Genomic DNA, 23,572 nt, shown 5'->3' with positions numbered 1-23,572 from the left:
CCCTGAACATGCCCAAGGCAAATAAGAGGAAGCAGAGGGCCTCAGGATTAAAATGCAGAAGAGACACTCAGGATAAAGTTTTATAGGTGGGGATCCAGAAGGCCAAGGTTTCAAATCTCACCCTATCAGGTGTGCCCCTCCATTCCACTAAGGGATACCTTGGGGCCGGTCCCAAACATAGATAAAATGGGAGGGTTGCAGCAGGAAGGGCATTAGATGTAAAAAAATAAAAATTTAAATTTAAAAAAATAAAATAACACACTCTGCTGTGGCGACCCCTGAAGGGAAAAGCTGAAACCTGGGGATCTTTTGCTAGCAGCACTGTAGATCTAAAACTTACAATTCAAGTACCTTCAAAAGTACATTTAAAATTTAAAGGAAGTGTTCAAGGATTACTTTAACAGCTGAAGCAAATTAGAAAAGGGCCGTGAGCCTCAAAACAAAGCAACTTGAGGATGCAACTTTGAAACTAATTTGGGCTTTTTTTAAATTTGCTTTTATAGAACAAGCAATTTTAAAAAGAATAGATTAATGCAATAATGAAAATGGTCATGGGATACAGCCTTAGTAATCAATCACTCTATCTGCATACAATTCTTTTTATTAAAAAAATAAAAATACACATATAGTAGGATAAATCGCTAAAATTTTAAAGGTATTTAATAAAGCAATACAAACAAAACTACTTATGCTTTATGGTCTCAGCTCTGCTACAATTAAGACTTTATAATGATGAGCTTCCACAAATCTCACCTCTCCTGGGCTTGGCATAGCTGCTCCTCACCCTGCTCTTTGAGTAGATTGAGCTCCTCAATTTCTTTTGCCATGCAGCTCTTAGCCTTTTGCAGTTCTCTGTCAAACTGAGCCTCCAGTTTCTGCCTCACCATTAGGACCTGTGGGCCTAAAAGAGACATATTACAAAATGAGACACTACTTAAATGTATTTCAGAAACTTCTGATCTGACTGAGAGCTGAAACTTGCTGACAATCCATGATTGCATCAAATAGTTCTTACTCTCATCATTGTCCAGGGCAGTCTGCAGAGACTTTAACTTCTCCTTCTCTGCGAGAAGTGCTTGTTCCACAAGTGTCCTCTCTTTCTCAGCCTCTTTTTCAATGTCTGACCTCAGGGCAGCAAGTTCCACCTTATGGTTCTGTTGAAGCTCTTCTCTTAGCCTTTTAATCTCTGCTTGCACGCTCTGCCTCTCATGTTCCGGAGCTTCCTCAAGACTGACAAGCTCTCCAGACAACTCCTGTTTCAACTGCAAGAATTGGGAAATAATGATGTACATTTCTGATGAATGAATGAATACATTTCTTTCCATATATAGTAATTGCTAGTGGGGTTTTTCCTATATAGAATGGCTACTAAAGCCTATATGCATTTACCTTTTGTGCAGTTGTATGCATTTCTGCAGCATGCTGTTTACTCAAAGCTGCAAGTCTGTTCTCCAGGGTGTGAATGATTGTATTGTTTGCATGCAGTTCCTCAGTGTGACACCACAACCTATATTCCAACTCTACCTAATTATGCAAAAAGAAAAAAAAAAAACACTTTTACACACACACAAACCACCAAAACTCTGTTTTCATTGCAGAGATTCTATTATCTCTTCTCACCTCAATCTGCCTTGCTGCTTCTAGACACACTCTGTCCAGCTCTACAAAGATATTTGAAGGGTTATTTAACATAAAAATCTCACTGCAAACATATGTTTTTATGATCTAATGTAAGTGATCTACCTCGTAAGTGACTTTCAGAAAGCTTGGCTCGGAGTTGCTCTAGCTCCAAGGCATGAGTATTCTTCAGTTCCTGAAGCTCTTCATAGTAATGTTCAGTGAGGTCTGAGCGCACCTAATGGAAAAATAATCAGACAATATAAAAACATAAGTAAATGTGTGCAATGACCCTTTGTCATATTAGCATTGATTTTATGGGGGGGGAGGCATTAAAGATTACAGGACTATGTTTGTGTCTGACCTGTTGTACGTCTTCCTTGAAAGATAGAGTCAAAGAAGACTGCAAACTGGTAAGCTCCATAGAGTGTTTCTCCTCCAACTGAAGGCGCAGACTATCAAGCAATTCCTGGAGGAGACAAAATATAAAAACTGGTAGCTAAAAATCAAACACGAAATGCAGTGAAAAAGGGCTGGAAGGTATTCCTTGAATACTTCACATAATGCAAGATTGCCAACCTTGACTTCAGTACCTTCCTTGGAAAAGCAAAACTTTTTAAAATTATTTTATATTTGATCATATGTATACGTTTACCTTCCGTTTCTCTAGTGTGATGTTGGCATCAGAGCTAATATCTTCCTCTTCACCTTGAGATAGGGAACTGAGACAGGGACCAAAAGCATGGATATTAAAAGAACTGGATTTCAAGTTGGCATAAAATGCATTCGATTGTTGGTCCTACCAACATACCTGTCATTTGTTGTTTTAAGCACAGACTCCTCTAAAGCACGCTCTACCAGCCTTAGCTGAAGAAGAGCAACTTCCTCTCTGTAGCTGTCTTCTGTTGCCTGCAACCGCTGTTCAAAGTACCTATAGTAGGATGAAGTTTAAGTGTATATAATGAGCTAACAGAAAAACACAAGTGCTGAACTAATGTTTTAGAATAGTCAACACCCACTGAATATCTGTTTCTATTGTACTCATCACCCTTCAAGCCATCGTTCTGCTATTAGCCAACGCTAAATGCATCAAACCTGTGCTCACATACCTCCTTAAGCTTTCCAGCTCAGCCTCATTCTGCTCCTTGATTTCTCGCTTTTGTTCATTGAACTCTGTTTTCAGGCGTTCAATGTCATCAACATGAGACGAACGAGCAAGCAACTGATCTTTCAGCTCTGATAGATCATAAGATAATAAGAATAAGACAGAAAATGCAAAGATGAATGTACATTAATGGAAGTGTTATGTTAAGGCTTACAGAATTTTTCTTCATCAACATTATATTTAAGGGGGGGTGCAAACTATAAGAAAACATGTTTACTTTGTTACTTCTGGTACTGAAGGGACATTTTTACTAGCTGAATGTACATTATGCTGGGTTTTCATCCACCTACATGCAATTTTAATGTAAAATTCTGCTTTACTCATTTTGCCATTTCAAAAACACTTTGGCACCCAAGGTATATCACATTACTATTAACTATTATTATTACTACATCATTAGAGCACATCTGTACAATTTAACTACAAGTATTTAAAAGTAGTAAATAAAGTATAGTAGTAATGATAAAAATCATTAGTATATCAATCTCACCTCCCAGCTCTTGGCGACTAGTTCTCATGCTCTCCAGCTGGGTCCACAGCTGGCCTATTTCCTGTTCTGAGCTCTGTTTCAGTAAGTCTTTCTCATCCTGTAGGCGCATAACCTGTTTGACCAAAGTAACCAGTACAAAAAACAAAACCTTTACTGTAGATTTAATGAAGTTTCATTACTACCAAGAATGTAAGAAACGAATGACGAATTATGTTTATGTGCTTCAGTGAAGTAACCTCTTTCTGTAGTTGCTGCTGTTTCTCCTGTAGATGGAGTGCTTGTTGCTCTCTCTCCTGCAGCACTGCCTCATGAGTAGACACAGATTCCTCCAAAGCAACTGAATATCAATTCCAAAACAGACAGCAAAGCATTAATTTTTGTGATCTGGAAAATGGTATTCAAGTGTACATGAACACCATAAATTTTAATGAATGTATTTTGAACAAATGATTACACATTTGTGATATTTGTAGGCAGAAATCTCAAAACTTCCTGATGTATAAGGAAATCAGCACGGCCGTCTATTAACAGATTTGTTTAATGTAGTAGATTAAGATTAATAACCATGTTAACCATAACAATGTTTAAATATTGCAATCATCAATTAAGAAGATGGTGCATTTAGGAAGGTATGCAGAAGGCCAAGATTGATTGACTGAACAATGCAACTCACAGGCCGCAGCATCTCTGTCAGACCATGCTTGTTTTATCTCCTCCTCTAGTTTTTTTTTCTGGTCGTTACTGGAAACCCGGAGTTCCTCGAGCCTGGCTTGTGCCTCTTGTAGCTCTGTCTGAGTCTGTGACAGAGCTGCCTGGGCTTCAGACAGCATGGTGTTGGTTTGAGTTAGAGACGCCTGGGTGCTGGTCAGTTCGATCTGGGTGCTAGTCAGGCTACTCTGGGTCCCTGAGAGAGATGTCTGGAGGTTTGCCTGAGCATTCATAGCCTCTTCCTCCCATTGCAACCTTAAAGCCTGAGAAACAAAGTAAAACTTAAAATCACACAGGCACAAATATATAAAGTATTAAAACATGCACAATAAAACTCTTAAAATACATTCTATTATAGTTCTATCATTCTTTTAAATCAAAGAACTTTTCTATGCCAATTTGTGTAAAGCTTTACCTGTATCTCTTGGGCCTGTTTGTCCTCCATGGAGGTTCTCTCCTGAGCAACACGAGTCTCCCACTCCTGTTTTAACTCATCTGAACATAGATAAGACACAAATGAAAGTGTTCACCCACGTTAAAAAAAGTTGAAGGCTAAATCTCCTTTTCACTGAACCTCTTCTAATTACAGAGTGACTCACCACATACATAACAGTCCACATGTTGAGTGCACCAAAGGGCAAATATGAACTCACCCATCTCTTGTTTGTGCAGCTCACACAGTCTCTCCTGCTGCTCCTGGTTCTGCTGTATGATCTGGTTCAGTTTTGACTGGTGTTGAGCCTGCAGAAGTGCATTTTCCTGGACAAAGGTTTCCCTGATGGAGGCTTGGACCTTGGTGAGAGCAGACTCCTGTTCGGGATGTGGGTTAAGCTGAGTGTGCTCCGACTGAGACATGTGGATGCTGGTCAGGTTCAGACGCAAAGCCTCAAGCTCCAGAATCTTTTGAGCCTGAAGGAAATAAATAATCCCATTTTCTTCCAAAGATATATTTGTATATGCCGCAAAGTATAATTAAAATGTCTTAATATCCAAATTTACAAAATACTGTGATTAATGACTGAAGTGTAATGAGTGTCACTCACAATTTAATGTCAATTATGTGGATGCCAAGTTGTGAAGAAGATGTTACACTGTGCTTGTATATGTACAGTAAATATATATAGACTTCTTGTGTATGTATAAATACACAGACCTGTGCCTGCTGCAATTCTGCCTGGTGAGCAGCCTCCATACTCTCCCTCAGTTCAAGAGACAGCTCTGTTCTCAGTCGACCAAGCTCCTCATTGTGTTTGACTATTAACTCTGACAACATCCTCTCATGCTCACGTTCAGTAACCTGCAGAAGAGCAAATACAAAAAAAAAGGAGCATGTACATAGTTAAGTAACCAAGAATGAATTTATTTGAGTACTCCTTTCACTTCAATTTAGACATACTGCTTCTGATACCTGTTTGATTAGGCTAATCTGTTTCCTCTGTTCTTCCTCCATACTAGCCTGAAGCTTCAGCAGCTCTGTCTCCTGGTGGCTGCTCAACTCAGAAATCTGTGCACATAAAAAAAAAATTGCAAGACTAGAATTTTAATGATTACAATGTAGAGAAATATTCTATATGAAATTGGCTCTGTATCATGTATACAAAGACAACAATGTCCCAATCAACATTTTTATCCTGAATCCTTTCATATTTGGCATCTGTTGGCCTTTTGACTCTGAGCTGATACACATTTAACATATGGTTGCCATAGGTAAATACATATTCAAATAAAATTTATATCCTCTTAATATGACAAACATTTTTTAAAAGCTTTGTGATCCAAATAGGTAAGCTCCTGGTTCAACCCAAGTTCATAAGTTGGGGGGGGGAAAAAAAAAATAAAAAGGGCCTGAACTGCACTTCAGGGTTGTGAGAACTGTCCAGAACTTAAGGCTGTTCTTTCCCTTTTTAAAAAAATAATGTCAAGTTCATTTCTAAAGTGTGGAAATTTGCACTTTATTGTACTTTTTGTATCTTTTTTTCAAACTCTTTGGCTACCGACTGACACTAGCTAGAAGGAGCATTTTAACATTCATGAAATAATGTTCAATAATGACAGGTAATGAACAACCTGCTGTTAATGGCATTTGCCTTTTAACCAGTGAATGGAGCAGGCAAAACTTTCTTAAAAAAATACTCTTAGCTGATTGTTGTACTTATGTATAGCTGAATGTACAGTGGACTGATTAAATGTGATGAGGAAAGGAGTAAAGATGGGTCCTGGGAGGTCAAAATAAAAATGTAAATTTAACTTTGAAACTAAAAACATACTTTAACATTTTCTGTAAAGTAAAGCATTTCATGCCCTATATTAATCCTACCTCTTTTTGATGTTTTCCCATCAGGTCTTTAATCTCCTGTTGGTGGGATGTCTTGAGCTTTTCTGTAGCCTCCTCAACCACCTGGGCTTGCTTCTCCAGTAAAGCCTTCACCTCTTCTTCCCTTTCCCTCCGCTGCTCCTCCATGTCATGCCTTATGTTAAGGAGCTCTTTCTCCTTCTCTTGCTTCTCTTCCTCCCATTTCTCCTTCTCTTCAGCAAACTAACATTTTTGTACATCTTGTTAATCTTTAGATAATTTGAATTCAAAAACATGTACAATAAAATGAGCGAATAAACCTACTGTTATATCTCACCTCAACATCCCTGGCTTTTAGCAGGCTTTCAAATTGTTCAAGTTCCTCCTCTAAGACTTGTTCCATTTTTTTGATCCTCTCATCCATCTCTTCTTCCTTTCTCTTGTGCTCCTCCCTCTCCTGCGCTGCCTGAGCCTGGGCCTGCTCCAGGTTGTATAGGTTTTGTCTTAGACTGAAAACCTGAGATTCCAGTTCATTCTTTTCATTCTCAGCACTGTCTAGGCTGTTGCAGCTCCTCTCCAGTTCTTTCTGGAGTCTCTCCATGTCTTGTTGGACATTCTGAAACTCTGCATTGGTTGTTTCAAGTTCTTTTAATGCTTCATCCAGCTTCGCATTACTTTGAACTAGTAGGTCTGATGTGGTTTTAAGCTTTGTTTTTGTCTCTTCTAGCTCGGCTGAGAGATGGGCACAATGAGCCTTGAGAGAGAAAGAAAGAAAGATTACTTAACTGCCTCAACATTCCTTAACGCCTTTTAGCACAAACCTATTACTACTCCTGTATAATATATTGTAGAAACTATTTTCCAGACACTAGTGTTTACATTATTATTATTCTGTTAACACAGTCATTCCTGTATACCCTACAGATATACCTGTAGTGCTGGCAGCTGGTCATCATCTCTGAGCCCTTGGCTCCGTTTGGCACATTCTGCACTCTGCTTCATCTCCTGCAGAGGCAACACCAGCAGCTCCTGCTGTTTTTGATGAGACAGGAGTGCAGTCTCCTTCAGCCCCCCTACCACTTTATCTGGCTTCTCTAGTAAAGACAAATCAGAGGTAAGCACAGCAGTTTCTGGAGCTTCCTTTTCCATTACTGCATTCTCCTTTTCTTTTGTAAAGGCAGCAAGTTTGTTCTTCAGGTTTTCATATTCATGGGTATTCAAGATCATCTCCTCCTCAACATGTCTCCTCTTCTCCTTTTCCTCTTCCAGTTCCCAGAGAGCCTGTCTGAGGTCTTCTGTTACCTGGGCCCACCTACACATACAAAGATTTACAAATTTTTAAATTTAAATTTAAAACTATTTGACTATTTGAGTAGTCTGTCAAAGCAATTTGCAATATATAAATAGAAGTTATAGTATATAAATGAGCATTCAACATTAGTCATTGAAAACTATTTACATGTACATTCTAACCAATTGTTGTAAAAATCACTGACAGATTAAAAAACATGCACTGTGGTTTAAAACTTCACCTGATAAGACAAACATTTGAACTCCAAATGTAAGCATAAGAAAAAGGAACAAAAAATATACACTCAATGTACAGAGAAGAAATGTATAACAGATGTGTCTAAATTAATAACTAAATATCAACATACTCTGAATAAACCTTACCTGCTCCTTGCCTCCTCCAGATCTTCAGCACTTTTGATAACTTCCTCCCTTAACACATTCAAGTCCCTTTCCTTGAGAGCAAGCTCCTCTCGGAGCTCCCCACACTGCTGGTTCAGCAGCTCCTTTTCCAGGTCTGTCCCCTCAAACTGCTGCTCGGACAGTTTACTCATCTCAAGACCACTGGCATTATCAGCTACAGGATCGTAGCACTGTGGACTAGAAATATTGTGGGGGTCCTCTTCATCTACTTCAAGAGGACGGTTTGAAATTGAAAACAGAGGCTCATCTTCTAACAGTTCACTGTTCAGCTCAAAACTGTAAAGAACAGAAACAAAATTATATTTAACAAACCCATGAATCAGAAACACACCCACACACTCTATATGTACACATAGACACACAATTAGCATAGTTTTGTACCTGTATTCCGCAGAAATGTCTAACTGACTGTGGTGTTCAAGGCTTTCACTGACCACAGAAACTTGTGAGTGTGCAAGGGGAACTGAAGAAAAGTAGCGTTCCATCATAATATCTCCAGGTATTGATCCATTCTTACTGTCCTGGTCTTGTTCACTTTCCAGATTGGCTTCATTTATACCAGTCATGTCATTACAGCTCAAACCAGCTTTTGCTTGGTTCTTACGATTCTTAGAATCTTTGAGTCCTATGACCTCTTCTTCTTTAATCTTCAGTTCATTCTCCCTTTCCTCCAACAACTGCTTGATTCTCTCCATTTCCTCACTGTGCTTCTCTTTAAGCCTACTTATCTCCTCCTTCTGTCTCTGTCTTTCCTCCTCAAGATCCTGGAGATAAAAAGTAGAGCTGACCACCTTCTCATTAAGTGTTCTCTCAGCATCTTCTTCCTCGTGAAGTCTTTTCCTCAGCTCCAGCACTTCCCTGTTTAGCTTCTCCTTCTCCTCTTTGTACTGCTTCATCTCAAGACACTGGGACTGGACTTGGCTCAACTGTGTCTGGAGGCCTTGCAGCTGCATTTCCCTTTCTTTTTGCTCCTCTTCCCTGCATTTCTTCTCTTTCTCCAGTAAACTAAGAACATGTTGGTGTTTTTCCATCTCCTCCACTAGTTCAGCATATATGCGTTGGCTGTTCTCACGTTCTTCCTTCAGCTCAGTCCTCAGTTTATCCAGAACAGAGTCTGCCTCAGAGTCACTGCCAGAGCCCTCAAAACTAGAATAGGAGCCAGGTCCTTGACTTCCTGAGCCCTCTGATGGTACATCCATTTGACTGATTTCTCCATCTTGGGAGCAAAGGCCATGCTGGGGTTTCACTTTAGGAGTTTTAGAGACTTCAGCTCCTGTATGACTTTTGATTCGCAGAAAATCAATGCTCGTCTATAAGAAAGACAATTCAAAGAATATGCAAGTTTAGTTGTTGCGTAATGACTTGCAAAATGCATAGTGATGTCACAGATGTAGCTTTGAGCTTGAATTACCTGCTGGAGCTGTCTCTGCAGTGCCTGAATCTGTCCAGCAAGTGACTGTGCCTCCAGCTGTACCTGGTCTCTACTGGCAAGGGCCTGCTGAAGGTTGGAGCTGAGTTTGGCAATTATTTCATTACGCTCCTCCACAGCCTGCTGTAACTGCTGCAAATGTAAAGGAATAGATCAGTTTTAAAAAGCATATACTCAAATATGCACATAGATTTTCTATGGTGTAGTGCAGCACCCCTTAGAATACAGCATGCAAGATAACAAACTGCAATACTACACAAACGTTTTAAATTAATTTATCACCAGTCTCCTGGTAACACTGCTGAAAATTACATTCAATATTCCATAGAATCAATAGAGTCAACTCTACTTTTTACACAACTGAAGCAATGCTGCATTTTCAGTTTAGTGCAACCAAACATCCATGCATAAGGAGCCTGTTACATTTCCCATGGGCTGGTGATGACAGAAATTAACAATCCCTCTTAACCCTACATACAGTAATTCCATAATAGGACCTCAAAACTGAATGCGAAAAACACACGAATACATTATGACATGGTATGTCAACAGTAAGAGTGATTTGTAATCAGTTTTGTTGCCTTATTTACATTTAGTCATTTAGCAGACGTTTTTATCCAAACAGAAACCCACAGTGCAACTTTAGAGCCCAGGATTATAAGGCTTGCATTCATCAAACCTTCCCTTATGTTAGATAGATTTGGTGTTCTTAAAGACCAAATGGAAACATTTTTGCAAAGGAAATGGCCCTAAAATAATGAATTGCGGCTCATGAAATATATTAGTCTTTTATGCTAGTATAATTTAAAGAAATCCAAGACTGAGATGTAATTTTACATCACTGACTGTTTACCTTGAGCTGTTCTTTTCCAGTAAAGGCGAGAAACTCCTCCTCTCGCAACTCTTCCAAGGGGGATGGACTTTGCTCCAGAATGGAGGGCTGATCCTTCCTTTGTTGGTTCTGCTGATCCTCTGATTTCTCTGTTATTTGGGGTTCCTGAAGGATTAATATTAGTCCATTTTAGCACCTTTTAAAAAAAAAGTTGCCAGTGCAATGCATGTGACGGATATACAGTTTTATTACTGTGTATGAACTTTCCCTTTAAAACAACAGTAAACAGTGCCACAGTTAATCCTGGCATGGTTGCTATGACAACATGGCCTAGAGGCAAAATGATGACTAGTGACCCATTTCTCTAATGTATGTTCACTGAGATCATGTAGTGTGACCCATGAATAAATAGTTATGTTATGCAGTAAAAAAATCTATGTGACAATCAGTAGTCATTTTAATTAAACTGATACTCTTACAGTACACACAAATCAAATTTCTTCAGTTTCTCCTTTAACTATTACTGATATTCTATGTGATCAGTGATGTACCTCACGATTTACTATGCTTTCCAGCTCTTGGTTATCTGCCGCTTGAGGTGCTGGTTCTATGTGGTCGTCTTGCGTTGAGCTGTCATTCTGCGTGACATTCTGGCCCTTCCTCTTCTGCGTCTTTTTCGCCGCCCCCGCACTGTTGCTTTTCGCCCGCTTCTGTCGGAAGCTAGCAAGCTGCGCAGGAAGGACAGCGAAACATAAATGGACACATACGTCAGCACCACTGAGCACCACCACACTATGAGCATGGTGAACCTCAGGGGTCAAATGTGAAAGAGAACTAGAGTCCAGATTTATAGTCCAAGTTGAAAAAAGAAAAGTTGATTAAATCATAATTCTGAAATCATTAGACAATGTATGAATACATGACCAAATGAGCAAATATTCATTTCTTTAGAAATGACAAAAGATGGGAAGCCCTTAGTTTGAGGACTCCGGGGTTGTGCGGCAAAAACAGATCAGCGAAGAAAAAAGAAATCTCAAACTTGCCCCCAGAATAGTGCAGAAGGTTCAAGAAGAGGTGATACTGCTATACATTTTTAAATCTCACAATACCAAACAAGACATTTTAGTGGCACATTGGACAAGCATCTCAGCCACTTTGCATTTTTCAGTTTGTAAGCAATTCAAAATCCAAGAGAAGCAACATAAACTCTTATCTGAAGACATGACAGGTCAAGTATCAACAGGTATCAAGATTCGGGCCCTGAGAATTTAAATCCCAGTGAAAAACGTCCAACAGGCCACTTGAATTCGATAGGAACCAATTTGACAAATCCACCTCAGGCCATTTTACTGTGCAATGCACTCCTCTTTTTTCTTTCTTCCCCTTTATGCAGCTCAAATCAGATAATAGCAGTTCACATTTTTGAGAGAGACTCTCATGAAGGCCTCCATGATCAACTGATCTCAATAATGACTCCCTTCTTGCTCGTGGTCAGACTTGGCAATTCCTCCTCATCAGGACAGCTGCTCTAATGTTAAAATGTAGATCATGCAGTCTGTAGGTAACAGCACACTTGGCCTAATTCCTCTTCCTAAATCTCTGCTGTAGCCAATGCACAGAGCAGAGGGATCCACAAACTCTGGCTAGTGGATGGCATGTGTCTAGACTAAGTAAAGAGGGTGGAGACTGGGAGAAGCATTCACAGAGAGAGGAGGAGACAGTGCTCTGTGTGTGGCAAGCAGCATCAGAGTGTGCATGCTCAATTCAATTTGAGACTACATGTCCTCAGACGAGCTACTTGTTGCTTTGTGTAATGGGTCATATACATGACAACATTATCTATGCATGTGTGCCAATATTTAATCTGATGCCATATTACGTGTTTATTTATAATAAAAGAAAAAGCATTACAGGTTTTGCTTTGTATTCCCATTTAACAGTATGCAGTGCACCCATGACTACAGCACCTCACTATGTTGACTGCTAAAAGCAAGTTAAACCAAGAAAATAATTATTACCATCTCTTTTGCCTACTAATATCATTTATCTGTCTCTTATATATTATCACCTGAAACCCCACCCTTCATGTCCCTCTATCAGCCTATTCACCATCTCTGCCTGCAGCAACAAATGTTTAAGAAAAGACAAAGGCAGATGAGCTAGTAAGCCAAAGGCTACTTCTGCACTATTGAGAGTCTGACTAATGGCTGGCTGAAGCTCAGTGTGGGCAAATCACATTATACTAGCCTGAATGCAGTTGTGTTCAATTTAAATACAGGGTTGAGGCATGCTGTTGTGTCTAATAGCAGCCAATTTTTTGTGCTTTTCTGCATTACATTTTAAATATACAGCCCATTATTTCAATGTGACAGTGAAATCAGAGCTTTCTGATGCACCAAAAACAATAGAAGAAACTGACAGCACTGCATTACCATAGCAACACCGTTTGTGTAAAATGCAAGAGCAACAGTCACCCTTGCCAAATCCCATGTGCTCACTGCACCACCTGATGGCCTGCTACCAGCATGACAGTGTACATATGCAATTAAGTGCAGATTTTTTTGTCAGGTCTACATACTTTTAAATTTTTAAAGTTAATCAATCTTTAAAGAGCAGTGAGTTTAAATCTCAGAGGTTGATAGCAATCACACTGTAGTGCAAAAAGCAAAAGAGGTCCCCGATTTCCCAGTGCAGATAAAAAAAGAACAAGGGTAAAAAAAACAGTCCACAAATCAGAAATCCCATTAAAAGTCAAATGTCTTTGTCAGTCACCAATTTCTATACTTACCGACTGATTTCGTGGCATGATGGTGAACTTCTGTTATAAGAAATGTCAAGAATTCAGTTGAGTTACTTTTTAATATAATTATGAACAAGATTATACTAAAACATCTTTTTAATATGTTCATCAGTGAGGTGGAGGTGAACTAAATCATCTCACAAATGCGATTCATTGAGCTACTCTAAACAGATAGTGTATTAGATAACATGGCCTAGTTTTAATACCGGGGAAGTTGTTGAAGACACATTAGTCAGATGGCCTCCTAATTAATTAAAAACAGCAGCTTGTTCCATATTCAGAGAGGTCCACAGTGTCATATAGGATACTTTTCCTCCAATGTAGAATCCCTATGTCTTTACATGGGACATCGAGCTTGTTAATTTAGAATATTGAACCCATTTGTAAACACCAATGTGGGGAGTTAAAAGGAACATTAAGAAAATGGTCAACTACTATAAGAAAAAATGTAAGGAAGCTTAATGATTTCACGGATGTCAAGTAACTGTGCACTGTGAGGCAAAGTCGTAATCACGGCCGAAAACTGTGCTTGTATATCATGTCGCACAAAGTAGAATGCGGCAGTTGCTCAGATGGTAGACTGGCTGCCTACCAACCATAGGTTCGGAGGTTCACCTTCCCGAGCAAATGCCAAAGTGTCCCTGGGCAAGACACTGAGCCCCCAACAGCCCATTCCCAGTGCCCGTCCCAATCCCGGCAGAATTTGGGCAGAGTTGCGTCAGGAAGTGTGCCATATAAACATGCGGAAAAATGATCAGCAGGGGCGACCCTGAACTCACGGGGGGGGGGATTGAACGAACACCACCAAGTTTTGAGCCAAAATACGTTTAAAAACTATGATGAAAAGTGAAAATGAAAAAAACTTTGCTTTTAAAATATTCATGTCAATATGTTAACGTTAGCAACGGTTTCGTCTACAGCTAAACGTGCAACCACGAGGTTGTCTTTGCATTTCAGTGCATCTTCATCTCTGCTGGACTCCATGTATGTGGAGTGATTAATGCATCAGTCCACAAGATATAACTCAATATGTCATCCTTATCATTGGCTAGCTTATGTTTCATTTACTATAGTTAATAATAAGCCTGCGACATTTGCGCGGCAATTGTTTTGCCTGAATATAACTTTGAGCAAATAGAATACAAGCAACAATAATCAAAACATACAGGATTTTTTTTGGGTGGGGGGGTGGGAGTAGTTAACGGTAGCACAGCACAAACGCAAAGCTACGACAAAAGAGTTAGCTAAGTGCTAGCATTTAATATTAGCGTGCATGGATGTTAGCCACAAACCTTAGCTCTCCCTGCTTCTAGTTTCCTCTGTCGTTCATCTTCATCCATTTCTTGACTCAATCAAAACCATTAAAAACGTGGAACAGCATCTAATGCACTTAAGAAGGGAAACAGACATCCACTGGCAAAGATACTTAGCTAAACAAAATGTTTGAACCTAATTTAGACACAACTGTCAACAGACAATATTCAATATGGCCGCCAAGTCACTTCAACTCCGCCCTTATCGAGTTTCCTTGACTGAACGGACAAATCAAATCATTCTGTTCCACATCTTCAGCCAATGGTGTTTAAGTAGCTTAAATATATTCCCGCATAGTACTGCGCTCTTTACTGGCCATTTACATGACTGAATGTAATGTCAAATTTTAGACTGACGTCTCTTGTAACCAATCTGAACAGGATCGTGTGTAACCTCCACTCCTATGTTTTTAAAGTAAATGTACAAAATCCTCCACCGTGCCGATGAGTATCTCTGGCTATGAAAGAAACCACACAGTTAATGTGAAAGTTTCTAGTGATTTTTTTTTTCCTCTTCACTGAAGAAGCTGTATTTTGTTTGGTCATTTGTCTAACTGCAAAATGAATTTTAAATTGACAGGATGCCTTCCTAATGATATTATGTTAAAAATATCTAAAGATCTACAGTGTCTAAAACAGCGCTAAATACAATAAGGCACAGTTACAATAAAATGTGTTAAATAAAGCTGAGTGATAACAATAGCTTCCACAGTATACCGAAGCTATGAAATTAAAAAACTATTGCTCTAAATAAGACTATTCTGTTTGGTTTCAACATAACTAAAATAATGTTATTTTTAGCATGGCCTGTAGTCATACCCCTGTATTTAATCTATCAAAATAACTATAAACAAACAGAACATTCAATCTGAGTTAATTTGGTAAGTTTATTTGATGATGTAAGACTCATACCCCCTCTCAGTATAGAAAGTAAGCAAGTGCAAGTCACAGATTAGTGGCAGTCATAAACAGTATGTCCCATGGCAACCATGGTGTGGCTTTAGTCTTAAATCAAACACAGTCTGACACAAAGTCTGTGTTTCTTCTTCTGTTGCTCTTCAAAGATTTCAGGTAAATAATATATTAAAATAAATGAACTACATGTCAGCATGTTTGTGTTTAGTATTTTAACAAGATAATATAATCCAGTACACAACAATATTCTAAAAAAAATGTGTTCCTGTCTTTTAGGATGGCAGTTCTGTGGTGGATCAGATGATAAGACTCAAACTTCAACTGCTGGAGAAGGTGGGTGAGAGGTTGGTCTACAATTCTTAGTGGTGGACATACAGATAGAAGGCTGTTTGAGCTCCCTTCACTTATAAAACAATATAATATTTTATACAAATCTTCCTAGAAACTGGGAAACAAAAAGCACAACATGGACAACAGGGCAGAATCCGCCCAGTCTGCAAGTAAGATAACAAATAACTATTTGTAATGGAGAATTTTGAACTGTGGATGGTAATTTCTTCCTTGCTTTGACTGATGCATTCATTTTAACCATTATAGACATGCAACTCCATTATGGGAGCTGTTGGAAAAAGCACATAGAGTTATGTTTACCAAGTTGAGGTAGCAGACACAGTTGTTAAGTTGAAGGGTTGGTTTCTGAGAACACGATTTTGTCTGTTCAGTGAGTTATGATGGACATATGGAAGCCATGCACCGAGCATTGACGCGGAAGCAGGCCCTACTACAAAGACTAAGGGTCGGTACAAAGTCATTTTCTCTTTGTTCCAAGATTATACACATCTATTTGTCCATTTGTTACAGAACAAGCCCAAGAAATAGAAGCATTCAAAAAATGTCTGAAATTTTTTTGCTTCACCTCTCACCTATTTCTATGCAGGAGCAGCACATGTTAGAAAACCTTAACAGACCTCACACCTGGGGAGGGTCACAAAGACAATACCAGCCACATTTCATAACTGCTCCTCAGCTGCCCCCAAGACTCCCACCCATGGCACCCAACAACATCCACCACTCAGACCCTTTACTGCCCTACCTCCCTCTTCCCCCACCTGCTATGCCTCAGCCTCCACGCATCATTCAACAAACTGTGAGACACTCAGAATCAATCCTACAAAACACTCAAATATGTATAGTCAATCTTCTTTTCCACCTTCTTGTTCCCTTCTTCTATACTATTTTTGACCATCCATTCTTATTGGTTATTCATACTGATGCTACTACACAGAGTGAGCACAATTAAATATGCAAAGGAAGTATTATTCTTTATTCCTTTCATTCTCTTTTCAGCTACCCCAGCAGCCTACCACCATCATACAACAGCTGCCACAACAGCAACCTCTGATTACTCAGATTCCCCCACCTCAGCCATACCCTGCTCCACGCTCAAGCAGCATCAAGGAGGGTACGTAACAGCAAATAGAGATATATCTTAATTGAATGTGTTTGTATTCATATATTTGTATATGTGTATGCATGATTTTTCACATTAGACATGGTGGAACTGATGTTAATTCAAAATGCCCAGATGCATCAGATAATAATGCATAACATGATGTTGAAAGCCATGCCTCCGATGAGTGTGTCACCACCTGGAGGACCCAGTCACTATGCGACCCATTCTTCTTGTCTTGGGCAGGTAGGCACACACCTTGTCTGTCACAAACAAGCACAGATAAAACATAAAGTTTCAACTTTTACAAAATCAAGTCTTAAATCTGTACTGTTTGGACCAGGACTGTTACCAGGCAAACCCTATTTTTGTAAGGCCAGATATGAAACCAAGAGGTAATGCTGTCCATCATCATCATCACTATGGTCCTACCCCTGGAGTACAACAGCTGCCTCATATCAGCTACCCCACATGGCTACCAGGGATGTCATCCATCCAAGATAGACAGGCAAGAGGACAAGTACCCTCCTTAAACCATGCAACATCAGCTACAACATTACCACCACTCAATGTGTAAGGTGAATGTACTAGTCCATGTTTGTTTCACAAGTTTACCTAAAAGACAGATTCAAGGAGAGAATTCAATTCACCAATCCTATTTCTGAGAATTGTATTTGTGAATTCTCGAAAACTTCTTCTATTCAAATAAAATTCTGTATGGTTAATAATAAAGGAAATATTTACCATTAACTAATTTCACATTTGTGTGGTAAACTTAAACTTTTAAATGTAGAAATATAGTAAAGAAATGTGTCTACAAATTGAAAAAAGGGCTGATCTTTGTTATTTAGTGACTTGCAGTATAATAAAACAGCACAGGTGGTGAAAAAGAGGAATCTCTGCAAATTTCACTAATCTTAATTAGTGAAATTTGCTATTTTATTAGTCGATTTATTTTATGTAATAACAATCTGCATTTGCAAACTAGGCAAAAACTGTCAAAATCTAGGGGAGTATAGGATTTCTCTCTAAAGTGTTTTGGAGTAACCAAGAGCAAAGAGAACAAAAAGCACACTGTTTAATACGGTGCATGTCGCTGAATAGACTCTAGTATAAAAAACTAAAAGACAATGCGTTACTTCTAAAAAGAAGATGAAATTAAAATGATTACCGCCCGAACAGGGACTTGAACCCTGGACCCTCAGATTAAAAGTCTGATGCTCTACCGACTGAGCTATCCGGGCTCTGACAAATACGTTGTCTTCGACGAAATAAGAATAAACCTAATAAGAACAACCTGAGCTCTTATAATTTTTAAACGCCATGAGACTGGAGATTTAACAGCCTACACACTTCTTTCCGTCTCCATAGCCCTAAAGCCTCCTGTTTGCAGCTAATGCTAGCTAGTCTACAAACTAGCAAGCTAGCTTACATTCTAGCTTACACTAGCTAACGGCTAACGCTACAAACTTCCGTACTCGGCGCAGTCAATATTACACTTAACCATAAAATGTGTCATGAATTAATACTAAAGCGAATTTCCCGTGCCAGAAACATAGATATTCAGTCAATCTTTATTGTTGTACTTTTTTTTCAGTCTACACAAAATAATTGCCTTGTCTTTAATGGATGAATTTACAACTGTACAAAATGGTATTTTACAGGATATATAAAAGAAACCAAAAATATCCTACTGTCAATCAAAATAACTTTTCATCCAGCCGCTCTAAATCACTGCATCCTTGACTATGTTATGAGTCCAGCAGTCTGACCGAGCTTCATTATCCCACCCAAACAGCAATAATCTTGTTTAATAATCTTGTTTAACCTCAACAGACAGACAAATAAATAATTAAAATACGCATTTACAAAAACATACAAACAACCCAAGTTAAGTGACACCCTCTGCATTTGGAAATTAAGTGCATAACTGTCTATCTTAAAAGAGGTGTTTTTAAACAGGATGTGGATGATGGTCATGGTACAGCTCTTTAGAACTATGAGTGGATGATGGTCATGGTATATGGTCGTGTTACTATTGTGGAGTATTATAGTACAGCTCTTTAGAACAATGAGTGGATGATGGTCATGGTACAGCTCTTTAGAACAATGAGTGGATGATGGTCATGGTATATGGTCGTGTTACTATTGTGGAGTATTATAGTACAGCTCTTTAGAACAATGAGTGGATGATGGTCATGGTACATGGTTGTGTTACTATTGTGGAGTATTCTAGTACAACTCTTTAGAACAATGAGTGAATGATGGTCATGCACTTGCAGGCTCTTTGTATGGCACAGATCAAATATTACATGCTTTAAACTGCATACTTCGGAATATAATGAATGTTAAAAATGTGTGAGACATCAGATTAAAATGGGCTTGAAAAAAAATCTCGTTACACAACAAAATGCTGGCCTTATACTGTTCTGTATGACTGCTGTAACTACCCCTAGTTATATTTATTTACACAGTGCAGTTATGTGTGCAGAATAGGAGCCTGCTGTGCACAATTTCTCTTTAAATCAACCGTCTTATTTGTGCAAACTGAGCCAGTTTCAGAACTTTTCAGAAAATCCACTTGAAGTTTACATTGCAAGGAACCCAGGAAGACATAAAAAAAAAATAAAATCATGATGAGTAAAATACCACAATTTCAGTTGAGCTTTTTAGCTGAGGCCTTCATATGTTTTAGCTAAGGCAGAATGCAAGCTGAAATAAAGAGCACAGGGTAGGGTACACAGCCTCCTGCTACTGATATACACAATCAAAGTCTGTGTTTTTCCAACCTCATTTTGAGGCTGAATGCTGTTAATGTTACAGACACAGATACCACACTTTGTGATAACATTTTCTCCAGACATGCTGAGTGATCATAAAGTTTGTTTATAACATGGCACATATGCCTTTTTATTATGCAAACTTTTGACATTATAAAAAAAGTGTAGCGTTTTAGAAATAACTTCATCGTGTAGGTCCTCTCGTGATATATATATTTAGAGATTTCCCCTGTGTGCCTTTATGGGCATATATGTCATGTATGTCAAAGCTCACTGCCTCTAAAGGGCCAATGGTGACATCAACCTAACTTATCCAAATGGTTTTACCACTTGAGTATTTGTAGATGGTACTCCATTTTGCAGTTTTTTATCTCTATGAGTTTCAAATCAAGTTGGTCAATCTTGGAGAAAGTTTCTGTGAAGGGTGAGGGTGTTTGTTGGGGTATCTATGGAGGATAGGACACCAGTGCTTTTTCACATGCCTGGGTTATGCAACCTAAAGTGGGAATAAGAACAAAAAATTACTTGCAGTGCACACAGGCAAATAACTAAATAACTCAGTTACACACAAAACACAGTGTGCACCTTGTGTATGTGAGGAGGCATTTCATCCTCTGAACTCTCCTCTGGTAGTGGCTCGTGGTGTCGTGGTGCTGCCTGACCATCCTCGGCCCATCCTCCCATGGGGACACGGGCCAACCTCACCACCTTTCCTCCTGCACCAAAAGAATCTGCAAAACAAAAAGACATTAAATACACTGTAGTTGAAAAGTGTGACCACTATCTGTATAACATCTGTACAAATACTGCGGTATAAATTATACTTTGTGAAATAAATCAATACTCTGAGAGCTCCATAGTTCTTTAGAAAGCACTTGCTTTTTCTATTCTGTAAACACTGCAATGAAGCATTTCTTGTTCTGTTGATACCATCTCTTCTTCTTCTTTAAAAAAAAAACAAAAAAAAAACACGTTTTTCAAATGTGTATTTTTCTACAATACAAGGTGCTGCAAGTTGTGCAGAACTTGACAACGTGACAACATCACAAAGGGAACAACTTTGTTATATAATGTTAATGTTATGAATCTAAAAAGAGAAGCCAATGAAAATGATTGCTTTGCTGTTCAAAGGCTAACCATTACCATTAAATAACAATAAATTTAAAATCCATGTAATGTGGAACATGCAGGGATAAGCAAAAACATACCTGTACTTGGTCCACTAAAGCCTCGCTGGCTGCTGCTCTGTGATGTTGCCCCCTCCTGGGCCATTGTGGTACTGCCAGTGGCTGAGGCTGAAGTTGGAATGGCACTAGGACTGGGAACTGTGGTAGGGAAAGTGTGTGAACGAGGGAAATTTCTAGAGTGAGGTTTGGGTTCGCTTCTAACTTCATCTGGAATGCTGTCGCTGCTTTCATCACTCTCCTGCCTGTGCCATGTGTGACGGGACAGCTCACCACGAGACTGCTGTTTATGAAGCTAGAAAAAAATAAAAAATAAAAAGGTAGTGTTTGAAGGTATAATGTGTGGATTTCAAAATGGAGAAATTCACAACAACATACCCGCTTCTTACATTTGTGCACATTGACACTTACCTCATGCATGTAAAGTGCATGGATGCTCATCTCAGTGGAAGCATACTCAGATAGGACCAAACTGGTGAGTTGACCCTCCCATGCACTGCTGCCTGAGCTTACAGTTCGGGCATCAGTCCTGCAGGTGGAGAGTGCAGAAAATGTGGAGAAAATGAGGACATGAAGAGGAGGGTGGAGCAAAAGCATACAGACGTAAATATAGAATACAAAATATAATTTATACACCGTTATTCATGACAAAACCTTCAAAAAGTGCTATTAGATTTTGCACTCTGAGCTTTCATTCAGCTTATTATGAAATATTTAATAGAAAGATGCAGCCCAACATAAGGCAGGTGAAGTATTTTCTTACCCAGAACCTGCCATTGCTTTGCTCATGGTTGAAGTGTGGCCGCCAGCCCTGTGAGCTGCACTGAAGCTGCCTCTCAGGTGCAGACTGCTGCTCATTGGTGAAAGGGAGCGCAAGGCAGATGCCCCATCATTTAGGCCAGCTGCCGCATGATTAGTCAAAGAGCTGTCCCTGCCGAAATGGACGGAGGCCAGAGTAGATGGACCTGTCAAGAGGTTTGCAATGAGGCTTCTTGGCTATGAGAGAGGGGCAGAAAAAGAGTATGTTGAAAGAGATTGCTAATGTAACCTCTAAAGATGTTTTGAAATTTAACTTCTGATCGGTGTGGCGCTTGAGCATGACTGTTCAGATTATCAACGTACTTCAGACTCTGACAGTGATAGTGGATGTGTGTCTGAAGAAACCCCCATGGCCTCTCTGTGCACTCTCTCTTTCAACTGACTGATGAAATGTGTGGTCTCCCGAGGAGGCTGCCACTGAGGGTTAGTAATGGCAAAGTGCATAAGAGATAACTCTGTCTTTCCATCCTCTGCTTGTTGGTAGATAGATGCCTCTGTCTTGCCTTCAGACATCCACTACAAAGAGAGGAGAGAGGGTCAACCCACAGAAAAAAACACACAAATGCATTTATTTATGTTGTATTCTTAAATGAATTAATCTAATGCACACATCACAGTCCTTAAACAAACACTTTAAAAAGCCTTTATCTATTTAGGTCTGAGAGGCTGCACTTAATGTGGCAGTTCCTCACCGCAGGGTGTCCATGCTGCCTGATATCCATCTGGGCAAAGGAGCATGTATCTCCAACCCCAACCACCTCCACAGTGAAGTGCCTGAAGAAATCAATGATTTCCAGAGACTTTCTCCTCAGACAGAAGATCAGGATGATTGGGGTCACCACTGGACTGAGCAGCTCCTCCAGAATAAATACCTGGGCACAAACAGAGGGGAAAGATTAACACTGTAAGCTCACAAAGCAGAGTAGAGTACAGATAGCGAATTATAAGCATGCTGAACGCATCACTTAAAACAGCACATTCATTCTAATCGCAATGTTGGAGAAGAACTTCAAGAAAAAAAAATACATTAAAAAAAAGCTACCACGAGCTGTGACAATCTGGTAGTGTATCCCTTTTCTAACAAGTAGAGGCACGTCGATTCTCAGAAGAAAGTCCTGTTTCTTCTGAAGGAATCTGTGGTTTTACTAGTATGCTTTAAGATATGAATGCAAAAAGTGTAAGAGTAAGGTGTGTCTTTACAGAAATAGCTTGATTTGATTTAATTCATCCAGTACACATGTCTATGGTTGAGCCCTGACACTGGCATATATAAACTGAATAAAGTTGTCAATAACAATAATTACATGTTACTTTTTATTCCATGCATTGTCCTTCATCCTCTAGTCATACTCACTGCTTTGTACTGGAAAAGCTGGGAAAACTGGTCACGAGTCTCATATCTATGTGCATTGCCCTGCCAGTGGTCAGGCATGTAGTGGATATGGGCCAGGATGACCCGCAACAGCTGCTCGGGACAAAACACCATGTGCTGGTCGGGAATAAAAGACCTAAAGAGAGGGAGTTAGCAAAAACGAGAAGTTAAGTTTACTGACACTAATAATATTATAAACATTTATTGGTTGTGTCACTGGTTGAAAGTACTGACAGCAGTTTGTTTGTTTAATCCTTTCTGGATGGTTAAATGTACCGCATTGAAATATAGTAGAGGTAAAGCCCAGCTTATACAGATTTCTAATACAAGGCTCAGGAGTTGCTGATGGAAATCCTCTTACATCCCTCAGTTACAAAGCAGAATAAGCTGGAGAAACTTATTAAGCGGAATACACCTCTGGGTAGTTTTAAAAATACAATAAAGAAATGACTTCTGGATAACATACAGTACCTGTATTTGATTTTTTTTCTTTTACCTAGTCATTGTTGTACAGTATGTATTTCATGTATCGGTATTTATAAACATTTTTACAGTGATGAAGTTGAAATAGTAATATATTTCAGCCATTTTATTTGTTTATACAGTTGCACTAATTAGCTACTGCAGGCTGTACTGACTTTTGCTCCCTGCTTTCTCCCTCCACTGAACCATAGTGGAACTAAGTCTTCGGG

At 39.2% G+C, this 23,572-nt stretch overlaps 3 protein-coding genes and 1 non-coding gene across 10 annotated transcripts in view; 1 reads left to right on the top strand and 3 right to left on the bottom strand.

The window, feature by feature from the left end:
- The window catches only part of pcnt (pericentrin), a 34,230-nt gene extending 19,689 nt beyond the window's left edge, over positions 1-14,541 (bottom strand). For 3 of the 5 annotated variants that reach the window (XM_067479325.1, XM_067479328.1, XM_067479326.1), the window contains exons 1-26: positions 14,340-14,541; positions 13,036-13,065; positions 10,799-10,975; positions 10,269-10,412; positions 9,398-9,547; positions 8,368-9,296; positions 7,948-8,262; positions 7,204-7,585; positions 6,611-7,027; positions 6,298-6,516; positions 5,389-5,484; positions 5,134-5,277; positions 4,634-4,889; positions 4,396-4,475; positions 3,946-4,243; positions 3,509-3,609; positions 3,273-3,384; positions 2,727-2,853; positions 2,429-2,548; positions 2,273-2,339; positions 1,982-2,086; positions 1,744-1,855; positions 1,621-1,661; positions 1,390-1,524; positions 1,016-1,262; positions 754-901 (exon numbers count right to left, since the gene is read on the bottom strand). In XM_067479325.1, coding sequence (XP_067335426.1) covers positions 754-901; positions 1,016-1,262; positions 1,390-1,524; positions 1,621-1,661; positions 1,744-1,855; positions 1,982-2,086; positions 2,273-2,339; positions 2,429-2,548; positions 2,727-2,853; positions 3,273-3,384; positions 3,509-3,609; positions 3,946-4,243; positions 4,396-4,475; positions 4,634-4,889; positions 5,134-5,277; positions 5,389-5,484; positions 6,298-6,516; positions 6,611-7,027; positions 7,204-7,585; positions 7,948-8,262; positions 8,368-9,296; positions 9,398-9,547; positions 10,269-10,412; positions 10,799-10,975; positions 13,036-13,065; positions 14,340-14,387 — 5,000 coding nt within the window. In that variant the 5' untranslated portion in view covers positions 14,388-14,541. The remainder of the gene's footprint in view (positions 1-753; positions 902-1,015; positions 1,263-1,389; positions 1,525-1,620; positions 1,662-1,743; positions 1,856-1,981; positions 2,087-2,272; positions 2,340-2,428; positions 2,549-2,726; positions 2,854-3,272; positions 3,385-3,508; positions 3,610-3,945; positions 4,244-4,395; positions 4,476-4,633; positions 4,890-5,133; positions 5,278-5,388; positions 5,485-6,297; positions 6,517-6,610; positions 7,028-7,203; positions 7,586-7,947; positions 8,263-8,367; positions 9,297-9,397; positions 9,548-10,268; positions 10,413-10,798; positions 10,976-13,035; positions 13,066-14,339) is intronic. The other 2 variants (XM_067479327.1, XM_067479329.1) reach the window with 1 other exon arrangement.
- A 779-nt stretch (positions 14,542-15,320) lies between these two features.
- Positions 15,321-17,958, top strand: zgc:112416 (uncharacterized protein LOC550509 homolog). Of its 2 annotated transcripts, XM_067479868.1 has the most exons (8): positions 15,321-15,431; positions 15,552-15,608; positions 15,718-15,775; positions 15,998-16,071; positions 16,213-16,422; positions 16,623-16,737; positions 16,826-16,971; positions 17,069-17,958. In XM_067479868.1, the coding sequence occupies exons 2-8, from the start codon at positions 15,576-15,578 to the stop codon at positions 17,300-17,302; spliced, it is 870 nt and encodes a 289-aa protein (XP_067335969.1). In that variant the 5' UTR covers positions 15,321-15,431; positions 15,552-15,575; the 3' UTR covers positions 17,303-17,958. The 2 variants fall into 2 exon arrangements, with proteins under 2 accessions (XP_067335969.1, XP_067335968.1); XM_067479867.1 differs by having other exon boundaries at positions 15,998-16,422; positions 16,826-17,251.
- On the bottom strand, positions 17,897-17,969 carry trnak-uuu (transfer RNA lysine (anticodon UUU)). The gene has a single exon. It is a non-coding gene; the product is annotated as a tRNA-Lys (tRNA).
- A 312-nt stretch (positions 17,970-18,281) lies between these two features.
- Positions 18,282-23,572, bottom strand: part of atg9a (ATG9 autophagy related 9 homolog A (S. cerevisiae)) — an 11,106-nt gene continuing 5,815 nt past the window's right edge. The window contains exons 12-20 of one of the 2 annotated variants that reach the window (XR_010911062.1): positions 22,863-23,016; positions 22,201-22,380; positions 21,812-22,024; positions 21,453-21,685; positions 21,101-21,218; positions 20,714-20,984; positions 20,385-20,449; positions 20,091-20,236; positions 18,282-20,001 (exon numbers count right to left, since the gene is read on the bottom strand). Coding sequence is in view for 1 of the 2 variants with exons in the window: in XM_067479866.1 (XP_067335967.1) it covers positions 19,993-20,001; positions 20,091-20,236; positions 20,714-20,984; positions 21,101-21,218; positions 21,453-21,685; positions 21,812-22,024; positions 22,201-22,380; positions 22,863-23,016 (1,324 nt within the window). In the remaining variant the exon portion in view is untranslated. The remainder of the gene's footprint in view (positions 20,002-20,090; positions 20,237-20,384; positions 20,450-20,713; positions 20,985-21,100; positions 21,219-21,452; positions 21,686-21,811; positions 22,025-22,200; positions 22,381-22,862; positions 23,017-23,572) is intronic. The other variant, XM_067479866.1, reaches the window with a different exon arrangement.

The sequence above is a fragment of the Channa argus genome, chromosome 16, assembly GCF_033026475.1.
Source record: "Channa argus isolate prfri chromosome 16, Channa argus male v1.0, whole genome shotgun sequence".
Classification (NCBI taxonomy): Eukaryota; Metazoa; Chordata; class Actinopteri; order Anabantiformes; family Channidae; genus Channa; species Channa argus.
This window is presented reverse-complemented; position numbering and strand designations above follow the sequence as displayed.